The sequence below is a fragment of the Hipposideros armiger genome, unplaced genomic scaffold (genome assembly GCF_001890085.2).
Source record: "Hipposideros armiger isolate ML-2016 unplaced genomic scaffold, ASM189008v1 scaffold_10, whole genome shotgun sequence".
NCBI classification, from domain to species: domain Eukaryota; kingdom Metazoa; phylum Chordata; class Mammalia; order Chiroptera; family Hipposideridae; genus Hipposideros; species Hipposideros armiger.
In genome coordinates this window covers 5,758,800-5,786,213 of record NW_017731360.1, presented here as the reverse complement: position 1 = coordinate 5,786,213, position 27,414 = coordinate 5,758,800, and the positions used below count along the sequence as shown (strand labels likewise).

The following is a 27,414-nucleotide window of genomic DNA, read 5'->3' as shown; positions in this document are numbered from 1 at the left end:
GTTTTCGCTGAGATGTAAAGAAAAATTAGGAACCTCAGGAAATAGCATGGGGAAGGCTGAGGGTGGGGGGAAGGAAGGAGAGCCAACCAACTTGGGGAACCCAGAGCAACCAGAATCACTGGAACACAGTGAGTGCAGCAGAAGGTGGGGTGAGGGACCTCGAAGGGCACCGTCATGATTCACTCATGCCCCTCTTTCAGTCATGACTCCTCCTCCAAGACCTCCCTGGCAGGATCCACCCCCTCCCCCATACTGTAACAAATTGCATTGGTATCTTGGTTGTCTGCGTATGATCTGTGTTGCTGATTTCTTTTCTGGATTTGGCAGTCATTTAAGAAAAAAATTGTGCTTAATGTAATTGGTAGTTGTATCTTTGGGGAGGTCACTTAACCTCCCAGAGCCTCAGTTTCCCTGAAACGGGAGTAATGATGTCTACCCCAGGGGGTCCTCTGTGACGTCTGCCAGGTTACTCTGTGATTGTCTGTTGGATGCCTGTCTTCCTTAGGAGACTGAGAGCAGAGGGAGGGTGGGTGTAGCTCACCTGTGTGCTTCTGGCTCCTGTGACCAGGTATGGTATGGAGTGAAGGGATTTGGGAGGTCTTCATGGAAGACTGCCCCAGGGCTGGGCCCAGGGGACAAGCTGGGTTTGAGGAAGGAGGAAGGGCTGCAGAGGTGTGGACATACCCAGGGTCTGCAAAGCGGAAATTAGCTAGTGAAGACTGAACCAGAGAGGTGGTAGCAATAAGAATAATAGTGACAGCGCTACTTACTGGGCCCTTGCTATGTGCTAGGCATTGTTCTAAATGCTTTATATATACTCATTTAGCCTCGCAGTAATCCTATGAGGTAGGTGCTATTATTATTCCCATTTTACAAAGGAGCAAATGGAGGCACAGAGGGATTAAGAATCTTGCCCAAGGTCACACAAGCTAGCAAGGGTTGGAGCCTGGATTTAAGACCAGGCATTGTGGCTTCAGAGTTTTAAGAGGTAATGAATGCAGAGAAGTGGGAGGGCCTTGAATGCCAGGCTAGGAGGCCCATCCAGTCTTTATCCTATTGGCTGTGGGAACCATGGAAGGCTTTTGAGGGAGGGAGTGCTAAGGCTGTGCACAGTGTGCCCAGGAAAGCTGATTGTGGCCATCCCTCTCTCCTGCAGAAACCATCCATAGAGCAGCCCCTGTACAACAGCAGCCTGTGGGGCCCAGCGCTCGATGGCTGTGACTGCGTAGCTGAGGGCCTGTGGCTGCCGCAACTACATGTAGGGGACTGGCTGGTCTTTGAGAACATGGGCACCTACACCTACACTGTGGGCATGGGCTCTCTCTTCGGGGGAACCCAGACCTGCCGCGTCACCTATGCCATGTCCCGGGTGGCCTGGTAAGGGGGCCCCGAGGGGAAATGGAGTGGGGGAGGTATAGGGCGCAGGCCTGACTGAAGCAATGGGGGAGACCTGAGCTTTGAGACCCTGCTTCTGTGTAATCCAATTTGACAGGCTGCTGATGCCAAGTGAGGCCTGTGCTTGGCATCTGGCTGTGGCCATGAATGAGACGGAGCTCCCTTCCCTTGAGGAGCTCAGAGCCTGGGAGAGACACAGAGAAGCGGACAGAACTCCTGATACTTCAGTGCTGGGTGGAGGGGGAGGGCTGTGGAAGCTTAGACTCCTCCCTGAGGCCCAGCTCCACTTACTCCCCTGAGGAAGGAAGGATGAAGTCAAAGCCTGGTAAATGAGTGGGCGTTAGACAGCAGGAGGCAGGAGGGGGGCTCCAGGCAGAGGGAACGCGGAGCAAGCATGCTGCCTTCATGAAACTGTGCGAGGTTGGTCATGGCTGGAGGGGGAGCAGGGTTGGATCTGAGAAGGACCTTGGAGGCTGAGTGAAATGCTTTGAGCAGCGAGAGGGAAGCATGGGCTGGCTTGAAGAGTGGGAGCCACAATGTCTGACTTGGATTCTAGAAACCACTCTAGCTACTGTGTGGACTAAGGGAGGACAAGGGCATAGCACTGGCCCTGCGTGCCTCGCCAGGCCAGCGATGGGATCTGGGAGGCAAGAAGGTGCGTGAGATGGGGGGAAAAGTTGAGTTTGTTGAACGCTTCTGTCAAGGCCTTATGATTATTTCCTCTCACCCCCAAAACTCTGTGGGATCAGTGTTATCACAAACAAATAGGCCGCTTGCTTGAGTTCACACAGCTGGTCAGCAGTGAAGAGCCCCCCTTTGGAAGAAGGCTGTGGAGGCCAGGAGCAGTTAGAAGGGGCTTTTGTGCTGGGCCTTTAGGAGTGAGTGCAGCCTGTGTCCTGAGGGGCATGTTGGGTTGTTTGAGGGCCTGATGGGGTTCAGTATCACAGTCACACACCTTTGTTGTTTCCACACCCTGCACGGGCGTGGGCTAGGCTAATGCAGCCATTTTGACATCAGGGGTATTTTGACAAGGCCTAAAAAACAAAGTAAAAAAACCAATCACCACACATCCTGGTGATTTCATTACCCCATCCTGGCTCTATCACCAGCAGACACAGGCGGATGAGATTGCAGGGAATCAGCTGCACTCATTACTAGGAACAAAACATTCTGATGTATTAAAATGGCCATGTCAAGAAATTGCCCGTATCACAGGGGCCTCGTCAAAATGTCCTGCTTTAGAGACTGGCTCTGTGCCCAGTCCTGGAGGGTACAGGAGCATCTAAAAGCATGGTGAGCCGACAAGGGGAGGGGTGGCACTGCGTGATGGGTAAGGAGTCAGTCAGGCACAGAAGGGCCAGGCAAGCGACAGCAGGGTGGATGGGCCGAGAGGTATGGGGGCTTGAAAGAATCCAGTTCATTCAAAGAACTGCACGTAGCTCTGGCTGGAGTGGCATGTGGGGAGGACTGGATCAGGAAGGACATAGGAGGCAGTAGGTAGCCATTGAAGGGTTTTAAGAAATTGGACCAACCGATTTTGAAGGATAAGGAGACCGAGGCTCAGGCCAAGGGTGCTTGGCCTGGACAAACTCCCACCTGGAAGGGAGCTGCCTGACTGGGATCGGTGTAAGGATACTGACTACTGATTTGTTGTTGAATTGTACACATTAGCAAAGAGGGAGGCCCTCCTGAAGGCGGGAGACTGGAGTGGGCTAGAAATATGAAAGGAGGGAAGGAAGGATGTAGGTGCAAGAGAGAGGGTCTGTGGAGAAGCAGATCCCGGCAGACGTAAAGGACAAGCTGGCATGCCCCCTTCCCCCAGGCCTCTCGACACTGAACCCAACGCCCTTTCCCCATCCTCTCACCCAGTGTCCACAGAGCAAGTGCCTACTCTGTGCTGGCCTGCTGCTGGGGCACCAGGCACTGAGCAGCTCAGATACAGTCCCTGCCCGGCTACAGCTAAGGAATGTCAGGGAAGTAGGTATCGAACGCTTATTGTTATCAAGGAGAAGTACATTGTGCCGCGGGACTCAGCGAAGGCTTCCCTGAGATTCTATTACTGAAGCCAACACCTGAAGGCTAAGGAGGGATTAGTAAGGACTGATGACGCAGGTGGAGGCCCAGACCCAGGGTGGGATGCGTGGGAGGCTGAAAGATGGCCGCTATGGATGGCACCCAGGTGGTGAGGATGGGTGTGGTGGGGGAGGCCAGCCGGGGCCAGATCTCCAGGGCCTGGGAGCACAGGGAAGCTGCTGGTGACTCAAGAGCAGGGATTTGCCAGTTGGACGGATGACCCTGGGCCAGAAATGTCTAGAGGAGGCAGGAGCAGATCAGGGAGACTGTGCATTCCTGGCTAGAGACAGTGGTGGCAGCGGAGATGGAGAGAAGCGGGTACCTGTGAGGCTGTTCCGGAGCTGGGCTTGGCAGGGATCGCCTGGGTGTGGGAACAAGCGTCCTAGCATGTGGCGATCAGATGATGGAGCTGTGTATCAACATGGGTAGGTAGGAGGAGAAACAGTTTGTGGGGTTTTTTGAGTGGGGCAGGGGATGATTCTTTTTCAAGTTCCAAGCCTGGTGCATGAAGAATGTGGGAGTGAGAGAGTTGGCTTGAATCCTAGTTCTACCACCTTCTAGAGATGTGACCTTGGGCAGGTCACCTCTCTCTGAATTTCAGTTTCCTCCTTGGTAAAATGGGGATGATAATGCTGCCCTTACAGGGTTTTGGGGGAGGATACAGTTAGATAATGTAAGTAAAGTGCCTGGCACAATGTCTGGCATGTAGTAAGTGCTCAATAAACGTGGGTTCCTTTCCTTGTTGTGGGGATGAACTATGAGGGTAGGGGAAGAGGGGTCAGCAGGCCTTCCCTGCCCCTACCCTCAGCTGGGCTCTGGGGCTTAGGTGAGAACCTTCTGCCCAATGGGGCCAGGTCTTCTGGTGGAGGGGCATCGGGGGTCCCCAGCCTGCGGGCTCCGCGGCCTTGCCTCTAGTGCCCCCCTTCTCACCTGCAGGGAAACGCTGCGAGAGAAGCTGCTGCCTGCAGAAGCGGATGAGGATGCTGAGGGCGTATGCAAGCCTCTGTCCTGTGGCTGGGAGATCACAGACACTTTGTGCGTGGGCCCTGTCTTCACCCCAGCGAGCATCATGTGAGCGGGACCCGTGGCCCCCCTCCCCCACCGCCTGGGAGAACCCCAGCGGGGACTCACAGATGCCTCTTGGAGAGGTGGGGCAGGCGGCAAGCAGGGCACCCTCTGCCAGGACTCCGGTGCTTGCCCTGCCGCCCCCACCCCCCTTGCCCCACCTGTAGTGTTTCTGCCCTGTAAATAGGACCAGTTTTACACTTGCTGTAGTTCAAGTATGCAACATAAATCCTGTCCCTTCCAACTGTGTCCGCCTCCTCTGCAGCGCAAAGGGCCTGGTCAGCCAGGTGTGGGGTGTTCTTGGGGTCTCCTGTGGTCTCCTTCACACCTCTGTAAATATGAAGCAAATAAATATTTAGGTTTTTTATTTTTATTTTTTAATACTCCAGTAGAATCCGGCAGTTCAATTCACAGAACGGCCTGGGCTCAGCTGGGGGAGACTTCCCTCCCTACACGGAGGACCCCACAGCCTCTGCCTCAGTCCTGACCTGGCTGTAGGGTGGGCGTCTCCTACTGGCACCAGCTTCTCTGACTCACCCCTCTCCACAGGCCTCCGTGCTTGGCATCATGAGGAAGGGTGAGCTGTCGGGGGTTGAGGTGGGATCAAAGCTGCCTCTCCTCAGCCCTGGAGCTGCAGCTCAGGACTGAGAGGCGCCTCTGTGTGAACCTAACACCCAGCCGAAGGCCTGACCCACAGTGGGGGCAATTGAATATTTGACACAGCTTTGGAAATTCATACCAGAGATAATGAGCAAAGGGATGGGTGTCGGGGAGGTTTTGAGGGGACGCTGCAGTCTCACACCTTGCAGGCCTACAAGGCAATGAGTTGTGCCAATATGGGGGGGGGTTGGTTTTGCTTGTTGAGACAGTAACCCCTAGAACAGAGTTGGCCATAACGTATTGCCACATCCAATACAAGGGCCCTCATGTTGCTGTCTCCTCAGACTTGGGGTCTTTGTCACTACAAAGGCTCCTTCATACTGCCAGGGTCCCAGGCTACACACCTATTTAGCAAAAGAGTTCAGATTTTCTAGTTCCCCAGGGGCTATGGGTGACCCAAAAGATTTTTCTTCTGTCATTAAAAAAATTGACATATAATTCCTTAAAACTCACCCTTTCGAAGTGTAGCATTCGGTGGTTTTTAGTATAGTCATAGTTTATACAAGCATCACCACTGTCTAATTCTAGAAATTGTTCATCGTCTCAAAAAGAAACCTTGTACCCATCAACAATTACTCTCCATCTCCCTGACAGCCACTAATCTACTTTCCATCTCTATGGATTTGCCTATTCTGGATATTTCATTTTAATTTTTTAAAATGTTTTTATTAAACTGTACCTAACATACAATGTTAGTTTCAAGTGTACACAATAATTATTCAACATTTATAGACCTAAAGGAGTGATCACCCTGATAAGTCCAGCAACCATTTGACACTGTACTGTGCTATTACAATATTATTGACTATATTCCCCGTACTGTACATTATATCCCCATGACTTATTAGTTTTATATCTGGAAATTTGGACCACTTATTGCCCTTCACCTTTCCCCTCCCTTTTTAATTTTTCAATTACTGTTGACATTCAATATTATTTTATATTCATTTCAGGGGTACAGCATAGTGGTTAGACATTTATATAATTTAAGAAGTAATTACCTTGACTAGTCTAGTACCCACCTGGCACTATATGTAGCTCTTAACATGTTATTGACTATATTCCCTATGCTGTACTTTACATCCCTAAGACTACTTTGTAACTACCAATTTGTACATTCTTAATCCCTTCCCCTTTTATCACCTACACTCCCACATACTCTCCCATCTGGCAACCATCAAAATGTTCTCTGTATCTATGAGTTTGTTTCTGATTTGTTTGTTTATTTTGTTCTTTAGGTTCCACATATAAACAAAACCACATTGCATCTGTCTTTATCTATCTGACATATTCCACTCAGCACAGCCACCCTCCAGGTCCAACCATGCTGCACAGAAGACAAGAACCCATTCCCTTCCATGACTGAGCACTATTCCACTGTATAAATGTACCACCTCCTCTTTATCCACTCTTTCATCAATGGACACCCAGGCTGCCTCCACATCTTGGCCATTGTAAACAATGCTGCAATGAACATATGGGTGCACATGTCCCCTCAAAGTAGCATTTTGGGTTTCTTTTGATAAATACCTGAAGTGAGATTACTGGGTCCTTCTTTGTCTCTTGTTATAGCCTGTTTTAAAGTCTGTTTTGTCTGGTATAAGTATAGCTACTACAGCTTTTTCTTTGTTTGTTTCCATTTTCATGAATATATTTTTCATCTCTTTACTTTCTGCCTGTGTGTATCTTTCAATCTGAAGTGATTCTCTTGTAGGCAGCATATGTAAAGGTTTTGTTTTCTTATCCATTCAGTCCTGTTTTTTTGTTTGTTCGTTTGTTTGTTTATTTTGTTTCAAAGATTTTATTGGGGAATTCAGGAAGGAAAACAGAGAAGTTGTTGTCCTTTATTCTTAGTTGTGGAGGGAGCAGCTAGCTCAGCTCCCAAGTCCAGTCACCATCTGGCCACCCGTTGGCAGCTCGTGGCCACTCAGTTCAAGCTGCCGTGTTCAATCTTAGTTGTGGGTGGGCATAGCCCACCATCCCATGCGGGAGTTGAACTGGCAACCTTGTTGTTAGGAGCATGTGCTCTCACCAGCTGAGCCATCTGGCCGCCCGTTGGCAGCTCAGTGAAAACTCAGCTCAGACACAGCTCACTGGCCCATGTGGGAATCGAACCAGTGACCCTGTTGCTCAGAGCTCGCATTCTTAACCAACTGAGCCACTTGGCCGGCCCCCTCCTATGTCTTTGATTGGAGCATTTAATCTATTTACATTGAAAGTAATTGTTGATAGATATGTGCCCTGTTTCCCCCAAAATAAGACCTAGCCGGAAAATAAGCCATAGCTTGATTTTAGGTGACAAAATATGGCACCTTGGCATACTAAATATTTTAAGCTGAAGGAGTTTATGGAAAAGGCACCCTTCTCCCTGAAACAGGTCATAAAACCCTTATGTGAGGGGTGTGTGCCCTCCATATCCTGGAGGAATCATGCTATGACTTATTCTCCGGCGAGGTCTTATTTTCGGGGAAACACGGTAGGTATTGCCATTTTATTATTCATAATTTTGATCTTTTTTTTTTCCTGTCTTGAAGAAGACCCTCTAACATTCTTTGTAATATTGATTTGGTGGTGATGAACTCCTTTAGTTTTTTCTTGTCTGGGAAGCTCATTATTTGTCCTTTAATTTTAGATGATAGCCTTGCTGGGTAGAATAGTCTTGGTTGTAGGTCCTTGCTTTTCATCACATTGAATATTTTGTGCCAATCCCTTCTGGCCTGCAAAGTTTCTGTTGAGAAATCAGCTGACAATCTTATGGGGGCTCCCTTGTAAGTTACCAGCTGCCTTTTTCTTGCTGCTTTTAGGATTCTCTCTTTGTCTTTAACCTTTGTCATTTTAATTATGATGTGTCTTGGCGTGGGCCTGTTTGGGTTCATCTTGTTTGGGACTCTCTGTGCTGTCTGGGCTTTTGTGTCTTTCCTTTGCCAGGTTAAGAAAGTTTTCAGTCATTATTTCTTCAAATAGGTTCTCAATCCTTTGCTTTCTCTCTTCTCCTTCTGGTACTCCTATGATGTGAATGTTTTTACACTTCATGTTGTCCCAGAGGTATCTAATACTATCCTCATTTTTTTGGATTCTTTTTTCTTTTTGCTGTTCACATTGGGTATTTTCTTTTTTTTTTTTTTAAAGATTTTATTGAGGCATTGGGGGAGGGGAATAGCGCTGGGGAATCGGGGGAAGGGGAACAGACAAGTTGCTGTCCTTTGGTTCTTCAGTCTAGTTGTGGAGGATGTGGCTTCACTGGCCCATGTTGGTATTATCATTGCGCTGTTCCCGTATGAGGCAGATCAGTCACCGGCCTCTGGACGGCCGCTCACAGCAGCTCTTGGCAGCTCAGTCCAGCTGCGGGCCGCTCACACTAGCTGCCGGCCACTCACACTGGCTGCTGGCCACACATTGTAGCTTATGGCAGCTCACTGCAGCAGGGGCTGCAGCCTACGCCGTCGCTGGTGACTAATAGCAACCCAGCTCCAGGTCGAGCTGCTGCTCACCATCTTAGCTGTAGAGGGCAGTGTCACTGGCCCTCATGTGAGATCTGAACCGGGGCCCTGCTGCTCAGAGCTGGCGTCCCAAGCCAGCTCTTAACCAACATGCCACTCGGCTGGCCCCTCATTTTGATTTTTTATACATTCACTTGAGCTTCTTTCTGGGTAAGCCTGGTATGTGTATTTTTTCCACACCACCAAGCAATTCTCCAACACCAGCTAGGTGTCCTACAATTCAACTCAATTCTGACACTATCTACTTGGAGATAGCTTCAGATCCCACAGGTTAAGGGCTCAGTCCTCCACCCTCTACTTCAGGGGCCAATTGCTAAGTCTAGGTTGTCACCTGTGCTTCTGACCAACTGGCTATAGGTTAGAGGTTCTAACAGCCACTTTCTTGGGTTCAATTAATTTGCTAGAGGGGCTCACAGAACTCAGAGAAACATTTTATTTACTAGATTACCAGTTTATTAAAAAAAGATATAACTCAGGAACAACCAGATGGCAGAGATGCACAGGGCAAGGAGGAATGGAGAAATGGCGAGGAGCTTCCATTCTCTCCCCTAGCACACTACTCTCCCGGCACTTCCATGTGTTCACCAACCCAGAAGCTCTCTGAACTTGTCCTTTGGGTTCTTATGGAGGCTTCATTACATAGGCATGATTGATTGAATCATCGGCCATTGGTGATTGAACTTCATCTCAAGCCCCTCTCCCCTCCCTGAAGGGTGGGACATAACAAAAGACACCTTTGTCACTCTCATCACTTAGAAAATTCCAAGGATTTTAGGAGCTCTACACCAGGAATGGGGATGAAGACCAAAAATGTATTTCTTAATATAAATCACAATATCACACTTGACCATTCTGTTTCAGTATCTCAGCCAGTCCTGGGTCATGCACATGGCTTTGAGATCTTCTTATGAGGAAGTGTGTTCTGAGTAAATTAGGTGCTTGCCAAAAGCAGAGGTGTCACCCTTTTCCAGGCTGGGCCTATATATATATATATATATATGTTTTTTTTTTTATTGGGGAGTTGGGGAAGGGGAACAGTGTTGGGGAATCAAGGAAAGGGAACAGACAGGTAGACAAATTGCTGTTTTGTTCTTCAGTCTAGTTGTGGAAGACGTTGTTTCACTGGCCCATGTTGGTATTATCGTTGCGCTCTTCCCAGGTGAGGCAATCGGTCGCTGGTCATTGGTCGGCCACTCACTGCGGCTCACAGCAGCTCTCGCTGACTCCCAGCAGCTCTCGCTGGCTGCCAGCCACTCATGTAGCTCATGGCAGCCCACTGCAGCCCTGCTGCAGCTTACGCCATCGCCGGTGACTCACAGCAGCCCAGCTCCAGGTCGAGCTGTTGTTCATCAATTTAGCTGTAGAGGGTGCTGCATCACTGGCCCTTAATGTGGTATCCGAACCGCTACCCTGCTGCTCAGAGCTGGCGCTCCCAAGCGAGCACTTAACCAACTGAGCCACTCAGCCGGCCCTGGGCCTATATTTTGATACTTTGACAATAAATAGGCTGAAAGCTCAGGACCCCAAGAGACCCAGAGAACAATCAAGAAGTTATTCTACTGTTCCTTTGCTCTTCATCCAAAGCCATGTTTTACATATTACCATACTGGGTTCAGCCCTCTGTTTATAAGACTATTTCTGAGACTTCTGTTTTGGTGCCCAAGTATTGTAGATCTGGACCCACTCATGCTTTTGCGGGGGGGGGGGCAGACACAGGCTTTTCTGCTGGAACCCAGCACCTCCTTCCAAAAGCGGCAGGTGCCCTGCTGAGACAGCTGGCTGCAGTGAGATCCAGGTGTAACTCAGTACCTTGTCCGAGGCAGGTTCACTGGGGAGAGCCCTCTGTGGCTCTTAAAGTGACAGCAGCTGGCACAGAGTTTGAACAGATTTCTCACTGGAGCCTTTCAAGTGTTTCATGTTCCATTTGCTGCAAGAATGTGAAATTTACTTTTCTGAGAACGACATACACAGCACTTGATGTGACTTACTTGAGAATAACACACGATCATTTCTTTTCAGTTATTTTTGTTCATTATTTCCAAAGAGAAAGAAAAAAAGCATTAAACGTGGAGAATGTTAGTGAGCTTCCGTTCAGTACAGGGGAATCGGACCAGAGGTCTCCTGGATTCCTGACTGCACTGACAGTTGCCTGCTTTGAGCGTCTCCCTAAGCAATCCACTGACAGGGAGCCCTCACACCACTCTGGCTGCCCCAGGAGTCACTTTCTTGTTGGCCTCTCACAGACCCACCCTGGCCTGGGACCTCACCTAAGGGATATCCTCCTCCCAACACTTCCTCGCCACAACCCACCTGAAGCTCCTGAGGCTCCTCCTGGGTGCTCGCTCACGCTGGGAGGTTAACAAACCTGCTACTGCCCCAGACCAAGCCACCATCCTCTCTCACCCAGGGGCTGGCCCGCCTCTTCCCCCTCCCCAGTCCACTCCACTCAGCAGCCAGATCCTGTCACTCCCATGATTCCCACTTCACCAAGAAGTAAATGTGAAGTCCTGACCCAGCTACCTCTCTGGCTTCCTCTCTTCCCTCTTACCAGTCCCGGGCAGCACTGGCCCTGCTGGTCCTACATGTACTGTCCCATCTCTGGAATGATCTCCCCAGCTTATCTGTGGGGCTCACTCACTCCACTCAGGTTATTCTCAAGTGTTTTCTTTAGGTGGGGCCTTCTCTGATCATCCGTTAGAAAACAGCACTTTCTAGTTTCTCCTCCCTTAACTGCTTTTCTTCATTGCAGCACCTGTTACCACTTGACATACTCCATAACATGTCTGCCCGTGTATCATCTGTCAGCCCCTCTAGAATGTGAGCTCCTTGGCTGCAGGAACCTTATTTTTTTCACTGCTATGTCCTCACCACCTAGAACAAAGTAGGTGCTCAAACAGTGTATGCCAAAATGGACAAACGAATAAACATCGCACTTAACCTGTCAGTCTGTTTAGTCATGTGTAAAATGTGGCTGCTAAGTACGCGTATACTTCCCTCAGTGGGTTCTTCCTTAAATAAGAAAATGGTATAAAGTACTCGGCCCCGGGCCTAGCACATCATTAGGTGCTCAACAAGTGATCTTGAAAGATAATTCATTGAGCATCTATTGAACACTATTGTGGCCGTGCCCTGTGGTAGACGTGGTGATGCACATATGAGCCCTTGTGAGAGTCCTCAAGGAGCTCCCAGTGCAGTGCACTCATAGAGGGCCTTGAATAACTTCCTGGAGTTTGAATTCTGCAGGCAGTACAGAGCCTGATATGCTACTGGAGCAGAAGCATGACAGGACCCTTGAGAAGATGATTGAAAGTGTATTCAAAAGGGGCAGAGGAAAAAAAAAAAACAAAGCTGAGGCCAGCCGAGTGGCCCAGTTGGTTAAAAGCTTGCTCAAGAGTGTGAGCTCTGAGCAACAGCAGTTCGATTCCCAGCCCGAGCTGAGCTGCTGCTGAGCTGACAACAGGTGGCAGGGTGGCTCAACTAAAACAAAAACAAAACAAAAAAACAAAAGGGGCAGAGGGTAGAGACCTGGTGGGCTGGTAGTAACAAGCACTTCCTTTCCCCACAGCCTGTTTAAGGAGGGCCTGGCCATGGAGCCTGACGGAGGTCCGAGGGACACAAGTTGTCATCTCTGTCCATCCCTGCTCAGGAGGGAGATGGTGGCTCTTTGGGGGGGGGTCTTCCCTCCCCTAGGAATCCTACCTGTCCAAGCCAGATTGTTCCCGGCCATAAATGGACCATAGGGGAGGTAACAGGATGGCAGTTCCCACTCAACCCTTTGCTCCATTTTAAACCCTTTCAGGAACCTCTCCGGTGAGCGGCTAAGGCTGAATAAATTCAATCAGCAAAATTATTCCATATAGCCTCCTAGCAGTCAGAGGGATCTTTTCAAGAAACATGAATCCAGTCTTGTCAGTCTCATGCTGAAAACCCTTCAGTTGGTTCCCATGGTGATGCCAATAAAAGTCAAATTGCCTGAGACCTCTGCTGATCTCTCCAGTCTTACCCCATGCTACTTTTTTCTCACCATGTTCCAGCCTATAGGCCTCTTCTCAGTTCCTCACATTTATCCAGCTCCTTCCTGCCTCCAGACCTTTGCCCTTACCCATTCTCTCTGCCTAAAGAGCTCTTCTTCCAGCTTCTTCAGGGCTGGCTTAGTCTCATCATAAATGTCACCTTCTGAGGGAGGCCTTTTCTGAACACCATTTGAAGTGGCTCCCCCTCTAATTATGTGGAGTCACATTTAACAGAAATTAAATATTCTAGAGACAATATTGAAGGCAAGAAACACACTGTCAAAAGTGTCACTAAAAATTCCTTAGAGAGCTACAATGGAGCTAGTACATCACTCCCTTCTTTCTGTTCCTCTAACACGCCAAGCACATTTCCTTACAAACCCAAACACCCTCATGATCTCTCTCTCCCTCTCACCCTCTCAGGTCTCTGCTCAAATGTCACCGCAGTGAGGCCTTTCTGACCACTCTCTTTCAAACTGTAACTCCCCCACTCACAACCCAACATTCCTTAATCCCCTTAGTAGCCTTACTTTTTTCTCCCCATAGACCACCATCTGACATACATTTTAATATTTAGAATTAAGCTCTTAAGAGCACACATTTGTTTTGTTCACTGCTGTGTCCCCAGTGCCTAGATTCTGCCCTACACATAGATGTTCAATAAAGAACTGTTGAATGGATTGCTCAGGTCTCAGCATGGGTATCTTGCCCTTTTGTCTTACTCTACGCCTTGGTTAGGTATTGCTTCTCTGAGCTTTCATAGCGTCTTGCATTTACCCATATTAAAGAACTGTTGATCACAAGGTATTATAATGTTTTCTACTTGTCTTCCTGCAAATCTGTTAACTCCAAAAAGACGGGGAGTTTCTCCTACTGGCCAGTGTCATGTGGAGCCTGGGTTTGTGCTTGGCACAAAGTGTTTAGTGTTTTGAAACTAGTCTTGAAGGATGAGGGGTACCCCTGAATCCTGAGGGGTGGATATCTAGCCCCTGCTCCTCAGCTCCTGAACAGCAGCCTAGATCCTGTAGAAGGCAGACCACTGATGAGTGGGCTGTAGTCCCTGCAGGCCACCTCAGGGTTACACCTAGGAAGAGTGCAGGTGAGCCACAGGTGGGGAGGTATACAGGATGTTTCAGTAGCTCTTCCTGCTCTTCCACTCCGCTGGGTGACTTTGGTCTAGGACTGTCAGATAAAATACAGGACACCTAGTTAAATCTGAATTCAGATAAACGATGGCTAATTTTTTAGTAAATGTTATGTCTCATGCAACATTTGGAATACACTTATTCTAAACCATTGCTGTTTACCTGCAATTCAATTTTAGCTGGGTATCCTGAATTTTATTTGCTAAATCTGGCAACCCTACCCAGCAAGTCTCTGTCTGTCTCCCGGTTTTGTTTTCCCCATTGGTGGACTGGGGATATATTTCTGTGAGACTTGCCTCAGGGACTCCTCAGGCAGAGCAAAACTCCCCAGGGGGCCGTCCCACTGCTGGGACGAGTTGTGTGCAAGAGCTCTGAGGGAGTATGAGCAAGCTCCTCCCTCTATGAGCTCAGTTTTTTCATTTGAACACCCGAGACTGTCAGGAGTGGAAACCACGCTCTTAACCACTGCCTCGTGGACCGTCGATGACTGGGCTTCCAACCACCGGAACCCCTCGGATCACTCCCCTCAGACTCCACGGCGGAGGATTTCCGGTAGCTTGATTTCCGTGTCTGAGATACTCCTAGGTTTCGAGCCACGAGCTCTTGCGCCCTCTGCCGGCCTGGAGAAGGGTCTGATTTTACCAAACGGCGAGAAACGACCGCGGAAACCATAGGTAGAAAGAGGGAGCTGCAGCTCCCAGTCTCCACACCTGTGGAAAACTGGGACCTCACGGGAAAGTGGCCAGCCTGGGATGCAAGCGACGTGGAAAGGGGGCGACCCGGCCCTCTGCACAGCTAGAAAGGACTAAAGTAACCCTGGAAGTGGTCTCCTTGCCCACAAGCTACTTGCTTCCACTTAGCAAGAGCGTCCTAGGGTAAAGGACCGACGACTGTGCGGATCGAGGGTGGCTGTCTCCGGTGTCCTCCTCACCCATCCCTTTCACACCGGAGAGGGCACACCTGATGAGTTCACGCAGGAAATCAGGGCCTTTGAACGAGTTCTTGACTTGAAGACAAAGGTGTTTGACATTTTAAAATAGAGTACTTGCTGTGTGCCGTGCCTTGCCCTTGACCTTCATTCGAATTATATCACTTAATCCACACAAGTCTGTGAAGTGGATGTTATGACACAGATTCCGACCCGTCCCTGCCTGTGTTGGAATCCTGGTTCTTCCAGCTGCTACCCATATTTCCTGCCGCAAGACTCAGTGCCACAGTTTCTGTGTCTGTAAAATGCAATAATAGTACCTACTTTATGCTATTGTTCTAAGGATGAAATAAACATCCTTAGAGAGGTTAGAACAGCACCTGACACATGATAACCACAGTAACCATTTAAATTATTTCCACTTACAAGTTAGGAAACAGGCTTCAATATGAAGTAATTTGCCTAGATAGTAACCAGTTGGAGGCAGGTTGTTTCTTTGGTTGCCAGAGAGAAAGGGGGAAGACATTTGGAATGGGGCGGTGGGGAGGAGATGCAAAAAAGTGTGCAGGTGGGAAAGAGTGTAATGGGTAGTCGCATAACCGGGACCTGCAGTTGGGGAGGACAACTTTGAGTCACATCCCTTGGCCAATAAGAAAAAATGAGTGGATAGAACCAAAATTGCAGGAGAGATAAGCAAGCCCAGGGAAAATTACTAAACTCACCTTTGCACATTGGTTAAAAGAGCTGTCCTGGGCCGACCGCGTGGCGCGATGGTTAAGAACTCGCTTGGGATGCCAGAGGGCCCCGGTTCGGATCCCACATATGAGGGCCAGTGACACTGCCCTCTACAGCTAAGATGCTGAACAACAGCTCAACCTGGAGCTGGGCTGCCTGTGAGTCGCTGGCGACGGCGTAGGCTGCAGTCCCTGTGGCAGTGGGTTGCCATGGGCTACCATATGTAGCCAGCAGCCAGCGTGAGCGGCCAGCAGCCGCAGTGAGCGGCCGTCCAGAAGCCGGCGACTGATCTTCCTCGCCAGGGAAGAGCGCAATGATGGTGCCAACTTGGGCCAGTGAAGCAGCGTCCTCCACAACTAGATTGAAGAACAAAAAACGACAGCAACTTGTCTGTTCCCCTTCCCCCAATTTCCCATCCCCCCAATTACCCAATAAAAATCTTTAAAAAAAAAAAAAGAGCTGTCCTATAGTTAACTTCTCTTCATTATCATAGTAAAAAACACACCCCTAGGTGGAGATTTACGATGCTAATGAGACATGCAATCCATGAAGTAGCATGTAGGTACACGGCAGAGGCGCAGGGAAGGACCCACCTCAACATATCTTGACTTCAACTGCTTCTCAGCATCCCTGCTGCCACTGCTCAAGTTCATCATCATCATCATATCATCATCTCTCATTTTTATTATTTCAATGCCTCCTAACTGAACTCCCAACTCTAGTCTCAACTCCTATTCAGTTAATTCTTTTTTTTTTTTTTTTTAGCTGAGCCATCCTGTCACCTGTTGGCAGCTCAGTGGCAGCTCAGCCCAGGCAGTGAGTTGAACTGGTGACCCTGTTGCTCAGAGCTCACACTCTTGAGTGAGCTCTTAACCAACTGAGCCACTCAGCCAGCCCTTCAGTTCATTCTTTAAGTGGAAGTCAAAGTGATCCTCCTAAAATAAAATTTTTATCATGTTACTTCTTGGCTTGAATCTTTTTTTCCAGAATGAAGCCATGGCTTTTTAGCCAGGGACTCCACAGCCCTGAGGGTCTAAACCTGTGCTGTCCATTATATTTGTCACCAGCTTATGTGACTATGGAGCACTTGAAATGTGGCTAGTCTGACCTAAGACTTGCTATAAGTATAAAATACACCCCAGATTTCAAAGACATAGTTCAAGGACAAACATGTACAATATCACATTAACAATTTTTAAATATTGACTACATACTGAAATCATAATATTTTGTATATGTTGGGTGAAGTAAAATATATTATTAAAATTAATTTCATTTCTTTTTACTGTATAGAATGTGGTCACTAGAAAATGTAAAATTATATACAGTACAAACTTGGATTTTAATGTATATATTTAACTTGGTTTATGAGAGTTCTGCAAGATGAGCAAACATTTCTAATACATTTTAACTTGGTAAACGAGCCATGTCTTGTAATACGAGTAGTTTGTTTCCAGAACAAATTATGCTCACAAACCAAGGTATTACTGTATATGGTTCACATTATACTTATATTGGACCACGCTGACTAAAGCTGTATACACTGCCTACTTCATCTCTCCATTCCCTTAATTTTAAAGCTTTTTTCGAAAGTAATAGAAACTGACTTTAAAAAAGTTAACCAAGAAAAATAGAGGAAGGTGTAAATTATCAATACCAGGAATTGAAGAGGGGCATCAGCACTGCTCCTTCGGGTGTTAAAAGGGAAATAAGGAAATACTATATATAATTCTTGAGCCATACATTTGACAATTAACATGTATGTGTTAATTCCTTAGAAGGTACAGACTACAAAAACAAAAATAAAACTTACTGGAATTTTGATTGAGATCTCACTGAATATACAGATTCAATTGGTGATAATTGACATCTTAAAAATACTGAGTCCTAGTCGCCGGCGATGGTGTAGGCTGCAGCCCCTGTGGCAGTGGGTTGCCATGGGCTACCGTATGTAGCCAGCAGCTGGCGTGAGCGGCCGTCCAGAAGCAGGCGACTGATCTGCCTCGCCCGGGAAGAGCGCAATGATGGTGCCAACTTGGGCCAGTGAAGCAACGTCCTCCACAACTAGACTGAAGACTAAAACGACAGCAACTTGTCTGTCCCCCTTCCCCAATTCCCCAGTGCTGTTCCCATCCCCCCAATTCCCCAATAAAAATCTTTTTTTAAAAAAATACTGAGTCCTAGGGCCAGCCGAGTGGCTCAGTTGGTTAAGAGCTCGCTCAAGAGTTTGAACTCTGAGCAACAGCAGTTCGATGCCCAGCCGGAGCTGAGCTGCTGCTGAGCTGCCAACAGGTGGCTGGATGACTCAGCTAAAATTTAAAAAATACTGCATCTTTGAATCTATTGATATTGCATCTCTCTGTACTTGCTTAGCACTTTGAAAAAAAAAAGAAAATTAGAAATTCAGGGGATTGATTGTAAGGGTCTTCTGAATCAAAGGAATTGTTGATTAACCAGACTGGGGGCTCAGCAGGAGAGGTTCACAGACACTAATGTGACTTGGCTCCATTTCTGGGTCTTTCGTTCCACACTTCAAATTACTAGGAAGAGAGAATCTGATTAGGTCAGTTTAAACCAGGTGTGTCTACTCCTGGATCAATCCACTATGGCTAGGGGAGAAGGACTCATTGTGCACTGCCTAGTGCACATTTCCTGCCCCTACCCCCTAGCCACTGTGTCCCTAAAAGGCAGCATAAGCTCTCGACCTCTAGGAGTCAGCAAACTTTTCCTGTCAAGGGCCAGGTAGTATTTTATGCTTTGCAAGCCCTAGCGTTTCTGTCACAACTGTTTCACTCTGCTGTGTAGAGTGAAAGCAGTCAGAGACAATACATAAGTGAATGTATGTATTTATGTATTGACATCACTATGTATCACCATGACTGTGTTTCAATAAAACTTTATAAAACCAGGAAGTTTGCCAACCCGTACACTGCTCTTAATGTTCCCTCTGACTGGACTGTCTCTCCCACCTTGCTTCCAGCAAATTCCTAGTCATCCTTCAGGTCTCGGTTTAGAAGCCACTTCTTGGAAGCTTTCCTTAACCATCCTCTCCTGGCTGTTTAGTGGACTCTCCTTTATGCTGCACAGACTCCTGTACCCCACCCAAGTGCTTCTCATACTCTGTCATTGTTCTGTTCCAGCCACTAGATTGCTAGTATGGGTCTCATTTGTTGTTATAAACCCAGCACCTGGCATGCCTGGCACATGGTACACACTTCGGTATCATTGGATGGGTGGAAGAAGTTGTTAGCCTGTGGCTGGCAGACAGAGCAGAGGTCCTGAGATCTTAGGGCAGTGGTGAAAATTCTGGGCTTTTGTATTAGCTGTGTGAGACTCACTGCTTCATTTCGTTGCCCGTCTGAATCCCAGAGCTCAGGCAGTAGATGATGGAGAAAGGGGGCTCCAGGCTGGGCAGGGGTCCAGGGCCCTGGCAGTTTCCATGCCAGCCAAGCTTTGCCTATCAGGGGCTTTAGGGATATGTTCCCCCACAAGAACATGTGATAAGCTGAAACTCCATGACCTCAGGAAAGTGCAGGCAATGGGAGTGTTTAATGCATGAGAAGTGGAAAACTCTAAGGACTGCAAGTCCTGAGTAATGTGATACTCGTAAGCCACGCCCCAGCTGGGGTGAAGCCAGGAGTGCTCTCATCCAGTCCCTGGAGGTGGATATCTTGCTTCTTAGTGAGGTTCCCTGTGGAGGCTCCACCAGGCTGGAGGGGGTGGTCCCAGGGAAGTGTGGACGACAGTGTGTGTCCAAGGGTAGCCTTGGTCCATAGTCACTCAGGGCCACAGTTATAGGGGCTGCAGAATGGGCTTCCTTGACCCAAGGGGTTGATGAGTTAACATCCAACAGAACGTGGACTACGGAATAGAAGACTCTGAGGTCACATAACATGGTTATAGCCTCTGCGAGGCTTTATGCAGCTCAGCACACCATCCCTTGTTGCCTCAAGAGAGTAAGGAGAGTTTCTCCTTTGACTTAAGAGTTACATGTCACACCTTTGGGCAATACGGATGCGACAGGGCTTTTCCCAAGCGTTGCGCACGAGGACACTAAGAGTAAAACAGAAATTGAACTCTCTGTCCTTGTGGTCCTTGGGTGGCTTACCTGGGGACTGCAGGGTGGGGTAGATGACCCGAGACCACCAGCGGCATGTTTTCCATAAGATGCAGCTGACAACCAGCAGGGTGGACAAGGAGAGCAGAACTGGAATGATTATCACTGTAGCCTGCAAGCCACCCCTGTCTGGTGAAGGAATGGAGAGGTGTCAGGGCAGGGGGAGTGGACTGCTTCCCTGGGGCAGGTTGTGCCCCTGCCCTCAGCAACCATGGCCCACACAACATGGGGGTCCCAGGTCTAGAGGGGGCATGGGGACATGGTGCAGGGCAAGAACATGTTTGGAGGCAAAAATTGAGTGACCTTGGGCAAGTGTTCAATAGTTCTCCTCCCCTTCCCTCAGTATTTGGCACTTAGAAGGTGCTTGGTACATGGAAGACAAGTGATACTAATAGTACCAGGTGCTTTACATGCCTTGTCTTATCCAACTTGGCAGGCTGCCTCTGCTATTACCGTGTATCAGATGTAGAAGCTGAGGTACAGTGGCTGGCTTGTCTGAGGCTAAAACGTGAGTAAGGGGCATAGGCAGGATTTGAAACCAGGTCTGCATGCTGCCAGGCTTCACGCTGTCCACGTGCTTCCCAACAAGCATGTCCTGAACACTCACCTGATCAGGCATGTGGCCCAGCCCAGTAAGACAACACCTGGCACATGACAGTCACTCAATAATTTCTAGCTGTCATTAGGTACTATGATTAGTTTGACTCGTCTGGTCCTCACAGCAACTCTGCAAGGGTATATATTATTGTTTTTATCTTCTAGATGGGAAAACAGGCTGGTGAGGCAAATTGTCTTGCCTAAGATCGCCCGGCTGGTAAGTGGTCAAGGCCAAGATTCAAACCCAAGCCGACTCCCCTTTTCCTGTGTCCGCTAAGGTACATAGGTAGCAGAAAAATCTAGTACTACTCTCTCGGTTTATTCACCTGAAGAATGGGAAGGTGTCCTTTGTGCAGGAATCTACAGAGGAACCTGTAAAGGGCTGTGCTATGGTAAGGAAGCCAGTATTGTCCAGGAGGCCCAGAGGACAGAGCTGGGACCAGTGGGGCCACAAAAGGACCCATAGAAGGAAAAACCTCCTCATCTTTATCGCCCAGTTGTTGGATGGGATGCTGCACAGCTAATGGGCCCCCTGCCACCAAACATGTTTACCCAGGGAAACTGGTGTGGAAGATGACAAAAATCAAATACTAAGGGTTCTTCTGGCGCTAGGAACAAAATGGGGGTTCTGAGTCTGTTCCACAGAACTGCCAGCCTGCTGTGCCTGTCCTCTCTGAAACAGGGGAGCAAGGCTAAGTGACAGAGCTCTGGAACAGCCCCCAGTGCTCCTAGAAGACTTCCCTGGCTCCTCACTTCTGCCCTTTCACTTCTCCTTTCACCTCACCCCATGCTTTTAGCCTTATCAGCCCTTCAGGCTTCTCTCTAGACTCCCTGCCTCCAGCTTTGCTCTGTCCCATCCAAAATGACCGTACCCCTTCCCTGCCTAAAACCTTGTCATAGCTCCCCATTGCCCTCAGATGGCCCACAGCATGGCATGACCTGGTCCTGCTTTCCAGCTTCATCACGCTGCCTCCCTGCCTCACATTCAACCCTCAGCCACATGACTTCATTTCTGGCCTCCTATTCCTTGCAAATGCTGTTCCCTCTCCCTGAAACACTGTGCCCAGTTCTTACTCACCCTACAGGTCTCAGCTTCGGCAGCACCTCCTCCAGAAGGCCCCTCTTCTCTGAGTTCCTGTGGTTCCCCTCTTGTCCTCGCCTAGCCTGCAGCACATGTGCTGTGATTGCCTGGGTATTGTCAGCTCCTTGATAGACACCTGGGGTGCATGTGTCATTGCTTATCTTAGCGCTAGTCGATGGTAGGCACTCAGTAGGAACTTGTGGATAAGTGATTGAATGAGAGAGTAAGGGAGTGGAGAGCACAGTAGGGCTGTCTTGGAGGAGAGTGGAGAAGAAGGGGGGGTCCCCTACCCTACAGGTAATGTCACCTTTTCTTCCTATGGGACTTGCCCAAAGTCAACACTTCACTGGACTGAGCTGGGGGAGGGTGGACCCAGGCTGGGTTGAACAAACACAGCCTTTCCCACTTGACCGCCCTACCCCTGTTCAGTTCTGGGCACTTGACGTCGGCCCAAGGGCTGTTCCTGGTTCACCAGCTTCCCTCTGAAAACTAGCCAGTGCTCTGCCATGTGACCTTGTGTGACCTTGGGGAATCCACCTCCCTTCTCTGACTTCCATTTCTTCAACTGTAGCAAGGGAAGAATGAACCCTGCACACATCACAGAGTGGAACGGGGATGGGAGGATAATAAGGAGCGTGGCTTTGGGGGTCACAGCACTGGGTTCCAGCCTGAGCTCTACCACTTAATTGGAAACTCCTCTTAACTCTCCGTGCTTAAGTGTTCTCATCTGTAAAATGGGTAAAAGTGGCACGTCCTTCTCAGGCTTGTTGTGAGGATTAAATGAAATGATAGCGAACAATAATAATTACGTTAATAATGCCTCAAACAAGGCCTTATTTATGAATTATGGTGCACAATTTAATTCAACAAATCATAGTGTTCAGGGACTTTCAGAGAAAAGAGAGCATTTGAAAACATGGGTTCAAATTGGGTTACAATACCAGAGCTGGGAAGGTTAGAACCACGTGGTATTTTGGTGAGGAGATTGTGATACCCTCCCCCGCCCCCGACACACACCAGAGTGAAGGGTCTTGCTCAACATTACACTTAATTCCACACTATTTGACTAGTAAATTCCTGGGACAGAGCACCTGATTGGGCTGAGAAGTTGGGTATTTGCTTTGGGAACCAGAAAACTTTCAAGTAGCTCAGGCCCCTTCCCTGCCACTCCTGGTACATATCTGCCCCCCCCCCACTTTCCTTCCTCAGTCCCATCAGTATGAGGGAAAGCTGGCTGAAGCACAAGGGCAAGTGGCACTTGCCTGCCCCACTAATCTGAGTCCAGAAGCCCTCCACCACTTCAAGGTCAGGGCCACCCAATCCCCCACCTCCCTCTCATTCTAGGTCTTAGGTTGGCAGCAGGATCAAAGGAGCCCAGGGTCCAGAAAGGTAGCAGAGGAAAGGGTCAGGTGTCTACTTACTGCACCGGTGAGCATCAGCGGAGAGGTTACAGGGGGGCTGTGTGCCCATCAGTGGGGTGTTGGGGCCTCAGCTCAGGAGTGATGGAGGTAGCAGGTGCTCAAGGCCTTTCTGGGCATTCTCTTTCTGAGACGGAGGGGGCAGACCAAGGTCACACCCTGGAGCAACGGGTGGGCCAACTGTTGCAGCAGGCTCCCTGCTCAGAATGGGGTCAGGAAAAGCAGGCTTCCAGGTGGGCCCAAGGTCAAACATCCCTTATCGTATTACACTGATGCTGTGGGAGACTAACAACAGGGGAAAATGCACGATCTGTTATTAAGTGGCAGAACGCCCTCCAAAAAAACCCAAAATAGGCTACAGAATGATAGGAGACTGTGTTCTGATTTTTGTAAATAAACATATGGGAAAAAAGACTATGAACCCTATCACCAAAACGCTATCAGTGGTTATCTCTGAATGGTGGCTGATGGGTGATGTTTACTTTGTGTGTCTTGACTGAATTTTCCAAATTTTCTATAATGAGCATGTTATAAGAAAGCAACACATTTTACCTGAACAAGCCTTTCAATCAATACTTCCATTTGTAGGAATTTATTCCACAGAAAACACAAAAAGATGAAAAATGATCACATTTTTTTAAAAGAAAATTCTGTTTCTGTATAAGCAAAAATGCCTGAAAGGACCTGCACCAAACCTGTTAACAGCTGTTGACATCTGGGGCTGGTTGAGGGGACTTTCTGCCGTATTTTTACATTTATTTGAACTTTTTACAATGAGCCTAAGTTGTTTTATAATTTTTTTGAAAAGGCAAACAAATAATGTTCCTAGTCTTTTCTGGCTCCCTAGTTCTCCCTGTGTAGAATCTATAATAGCTGGGGGTGGTCACCCAGGGGGCTCAGCTTCCCATCTGAGCATCTTTAGGAAGGAGCTGTCTCTGGTCTGTAAGACCCCTCCCAACCTGGAGATGAGGGGGTTTCATGCTTCCAGCTTTGACACTGCCTCCAGCCAGCCGACATTTTCTGAGACTCTCTCTGTACCCAGTGGGCAGAGCTGGGAGCCATGATCCCTGCTTCAGAATTCTCATGGTCTAGTGGTAGCGGGAGACCCAGCGTGCTGCAGGGGCCCAGAGCACTGAGTTGGCTGGGACAGCTTTGCCTTGAGTGGGACGTGAAGGATGAGGACGACTTCAACTGGAAGAAAGAGGAGGGCATGGGCATTCTAGGCAGCGAATGGGTATACAAAAGCGGAGATGTTAAGGACAAAAATATGCTTAATACTCTCCGTTTGGGATCCTATATTCTTTTTTTTTCCTGTTTTCTTTCTTTCTTTCTTCCTTTCTTTCTTCTTTCTTTCTTTCCTTCCTTCCTTCCTTCCTTCCTTCCTTCCTTCCTTCCTTCCTTCCTTCCTTCTTCTTTCTTTCTTTCTTTCTTTCTTTCTTTCTTTTTTATTAGTTTCAGGTGTACAGAACAATGTAATAGTTGTACATTTCACTCCTCACAATACATAACCCCCTTCCCCAATCTATTGCCCCTCTGACACTGTATATATCTACTGCAATTCTATTGACTCTATTCCTTATACTATACTCCATATCCTGTGACTATATATATATATATATATATATATTTGACATACAATATTATTCCACTTCAGGTGTACAGTGCAGTGGTCAGGCATCTACAATATCCATGAAATGGTCTCCCTAAGAAGACATGTGCCCATCTGACACCCTACAAAATCTTTACATCATTATTGATTATATTCCTCAAACTGTCCTTCATATTCCTGTGGCAATATTGTAGTTACCAGTTTATGCTGTCTAATCCCTTCCCCTTCTCCCTCATCCCCACCCCCCTCCCATCTAGCAACCCTCAGTTTTTCCTCTATATCTTTGAGACTATTTCGGTTTACTTTGCTCATTTATTCAATTCTATAGATTCCATGTATAAGTGAGATCATATGGTATTTGTCTTTCTCCAACTGACTTATTTCACTTAACATAATAGTCTCTAGGTCCATCTATATCGTTGCAAATGAGGGATCCTGTATTCTCGAATGCCCTGATTCTAGCATTATACGCACAGTCTTTTCCGCCTTCACAAGAAGCCCGTGGAAACATAAAGGCTGTGTTGTGTTGCCATTGGCCTGTATCCAGGTGTTGGTGAGGAGTGAGAGCTGAAGGCTGGGCCAAGAGTAGAACTTGGATTGGCTCAACACATGGAGGGCACCGTCATTTCTAGCCAGGTCTGTGCCCACCCAGTGACAGCTGCTGTTGTGCTGCCTGCATGGAGTCATAAGGAGTCCCCTCTCCCTCCTTATCCCCGCTACAACCTTTCCCCCACCTGCTTGGTGTGGTGCCTGAAATCCCACCACTAGCCACTCTTCTGGAGTGGCTCTTATTATAAATGTGCATAAGTAGGGAAGGGGGCAGCATCTCAAATCATAAGCCAGTTACCCTGAGGAACACAAAAGGATAAGTTTTGATGGAAGAATGGAAGGGATGGAGGAGGGCATTTCAGGAGTGTGACAGAAAAAGAGGGAGGGTGAAGGCGGTGGGTGTTGTTGGGCAAATTCCAAGAGGCAGCCTCAGTCAAGAACCTTAGAACCAGAGGTTACCCCATAGCCCAGGGCCACCCATCTCTCTTGCTAAAACCAACGAGGAAGAGACACCCATAAGGTGGAGCTGAAGGGAGCTGTCTAAGGTCATCAGTGAGTCAGGGATGGAGCCAGGGCCCACACAGGTTTAAGAAGGTTCGTTCAGGTCTCGACCCACAGCCCCACTCCTGTGAGATGTACACACCTCTAGCCAGTCTCTGCTTTTTCTGGGACCTCCGGGAGCCCTTACCTGCATCTCCCTTATCCCAGTGGCAGGAAGAGAGCTGCTGGGACCCAGGACCGCGTTCCTGGTTTGTAGATCTGGCAGTATGGTCAGGGAGGGGCTTCGGCCTGGGGTTTGCAGTGAGCAGAGGAAGCACGCCCAGGGGCTCAGCCTACAGGGAGTGAGGGGGCAAAATCCCCTTCTCTGAGAAAAAGAGATTTCAAAACCCCCAAACCAGGTCACCAAGCTGTCTATTGCCACGGAACCAGGGGACCTCTTTGGGCCATCATTCCTGTTGCCCTCACTTACCTTCAGCTCCCTGTGGCTTCAGTAGCTGCCGGGTGGCTTTGTCCCCACTGTGGCTGGTGCCAGCTCTGGACTCTCTTGCCAGCAAGGAAGGTACCAGGTGTGGGCAGGCGCCGTTGGGGTCCAGGCCAATTCCCCCTTCTCTTTGGGGAGATGGATGGAAGAAGGCACCCAGCTCTCGGTGCCTGGTGCTCTGGGGGACCTAGCCACTCCCTTTCTCCTGCTCAGGCTCCAGGTTCCCAGGGGGTGGGAGGAGACACCAGAATCCACAAGGGAAAAGAGCAGTGAAAAGAGCAGATGCCTGTGAGTCAGGAGACCTGGGTTGGGCCTGGCTATGCCCCACAGGCTGGTACCTTCCCATTTGGAGCACAGCTGCCTTATCTGTAAAATGAAGGGCTGAGATCAGTGATCTCTCAGCAGCCATCCTGGCGTCCGAGATGCCAACCAGCATGCTCGGCTGGGCTGTCTCCACTCCAGAGAGAACTTCCCCACTCCTTCACCTCTGTTCTCCCTTCAAGGAGCTGCAGCCCCTGACTCTGAGGGCACCCCTATCCCACGCTGACCTTCTTAGGCCTGGGTGTCCTTCTCCCTGAGCACCTCCCTCCTCAGCCCTGCTCTTGTCCTCTTCCAGCCAGCCCTCTGTGCTCCTTTTCCTTGCCTGGGCTGGAGCCTTCTCAGCCGGCTATTCTCACTCCCCTGTGTGCTGACTGGGAACCAGGATATCTGGGCTCTGGTCTTGGCGCTACCATGTGCTATATGACCTTGAGCTGGAAACCAACCTTCTCTGGGTCTCAGGACTGGGTTGGAGCATTCCCCAGGCTCCTCTAGCTTTCAGACTTGATCACATCCAGGCCCACAGTTTTGGGGAGCTCATCAGGACCTGGGCTTTGTGCCTCTGGCTTCAGCCTTTTGAAAGACCCTCCCTTGTTGTGACATTAGAGCGGGGAGCCCCTGGGCCTCTGTTCCAAAGTGTCAGCTCTTCCCCCACTTCATCTAATTCCTAGGGTGGGTGGGGGTCATTTTGTAATAGTCAGAAATATAATAGGACCGTAAAAATTTTGAAAGAAGATAGAAGACTCTTCTATTCTTTATCAGGATTAAAAGAAACACAAAATTCTATCCAGATAAAAGGAAAAGCAGGAACATGGGCACATTTCAAAATAAAAGTATTTTTCCCTCTCCTGCTATTGTTTGGAGGCTGTGCCTTTTGACTGAATCCCCTCCCTCTTGTTTCTGCTCTGCTTCTCATCAATCCCTCTTCCCTTTTGTGGTTCAGGATTCTCAGTGAGACTGGGGAGAATCATGGGTGTCCCAGAATAAGGAGAAATAACCGAGCCCAGGTGGGTAATGTTGATTCAGCACCTTGGCCAGCACCAACCCCCTCCAGCCCCCACCTCTCCTGGACCCCTGCATTTAAGCCTGTGACGTGGCCCTTTGCAACTGACCTCCTGGTGGAGTGTTTGGGGATGGTGAACAGAGCCAGTACCCAGGTAGGAAGGGAGGAAGCTGGGAACGCTGCCAGTCAGCCTCCCAGGATGGCCTCTCTGGCAGGAGGGAAGGCT

The 27,414-nt window shown here is 48.7% G+C and overlaps 1 protein-coding gene and 1 long non-coding RNA gene across 11 annotated transcripts in view; one reads left to right on the top strand and one right to left on the bottom strand.

The window, feature by feature from the left end:
- The window catches only part of AZIN2 (antizyme inhibitor 2), a 30,369-nt gene extending 25,471 nt beyond the window's left edge, over positions 1-4,898 (top strand). For 5 of the 6 annotated variants that reach the window (XM_019660106.1, XM_019660113.1, XM_019660123.1 and 2 more), the window contains 2 exons: positions 1,157-1,377; positions 4,405-4,898. In XM_019660106.1, coding sequence (XP_019515651.1) covers positions 1,157-1,377; positions 4,405-4,543 — 360 coding nt within the window. In that variant the 3' untranslated portion in view covers positions 4,544-4,898. The remainder of the gene's footprint in view (positions 1-1,156; positions 1,378-4,404) is intronic. The other variant, XM_019660144.1, reaches the window with a different exon arrangement.
- Positions 4,780-26,102, bottom strand: LOC109392060 (uncharacterized). Of its 5 annotated transcripts, none has more exons than XR_002125990.1 (6): positions 25,856-26,102; positions 25,574-25,718; positions 22,731-23,012; positions 21,307-21,445; positions 19,623-19,760; positions 4,780-4,863 (listed from the first exon to the last, which is right to left on the bottom strand). It is a non-coding gene; the product is annotated as an uncharacterized LOC109392060 (long non-coding RNA). The 5 variants fall into 5 exon arrangements; XR_002125986.1 differs by lacking the exon at positions 4,780-4,863 and adding an exon at positions 10,098-10,620; XR_002125991.1 differs by lacking the exon at positions 4,780-4,863 and adding an exon at positions 17,554-17,590.
- Between the last annotated feature and the right edge of the window lie 1,312 nt (positions 26,103-27,414).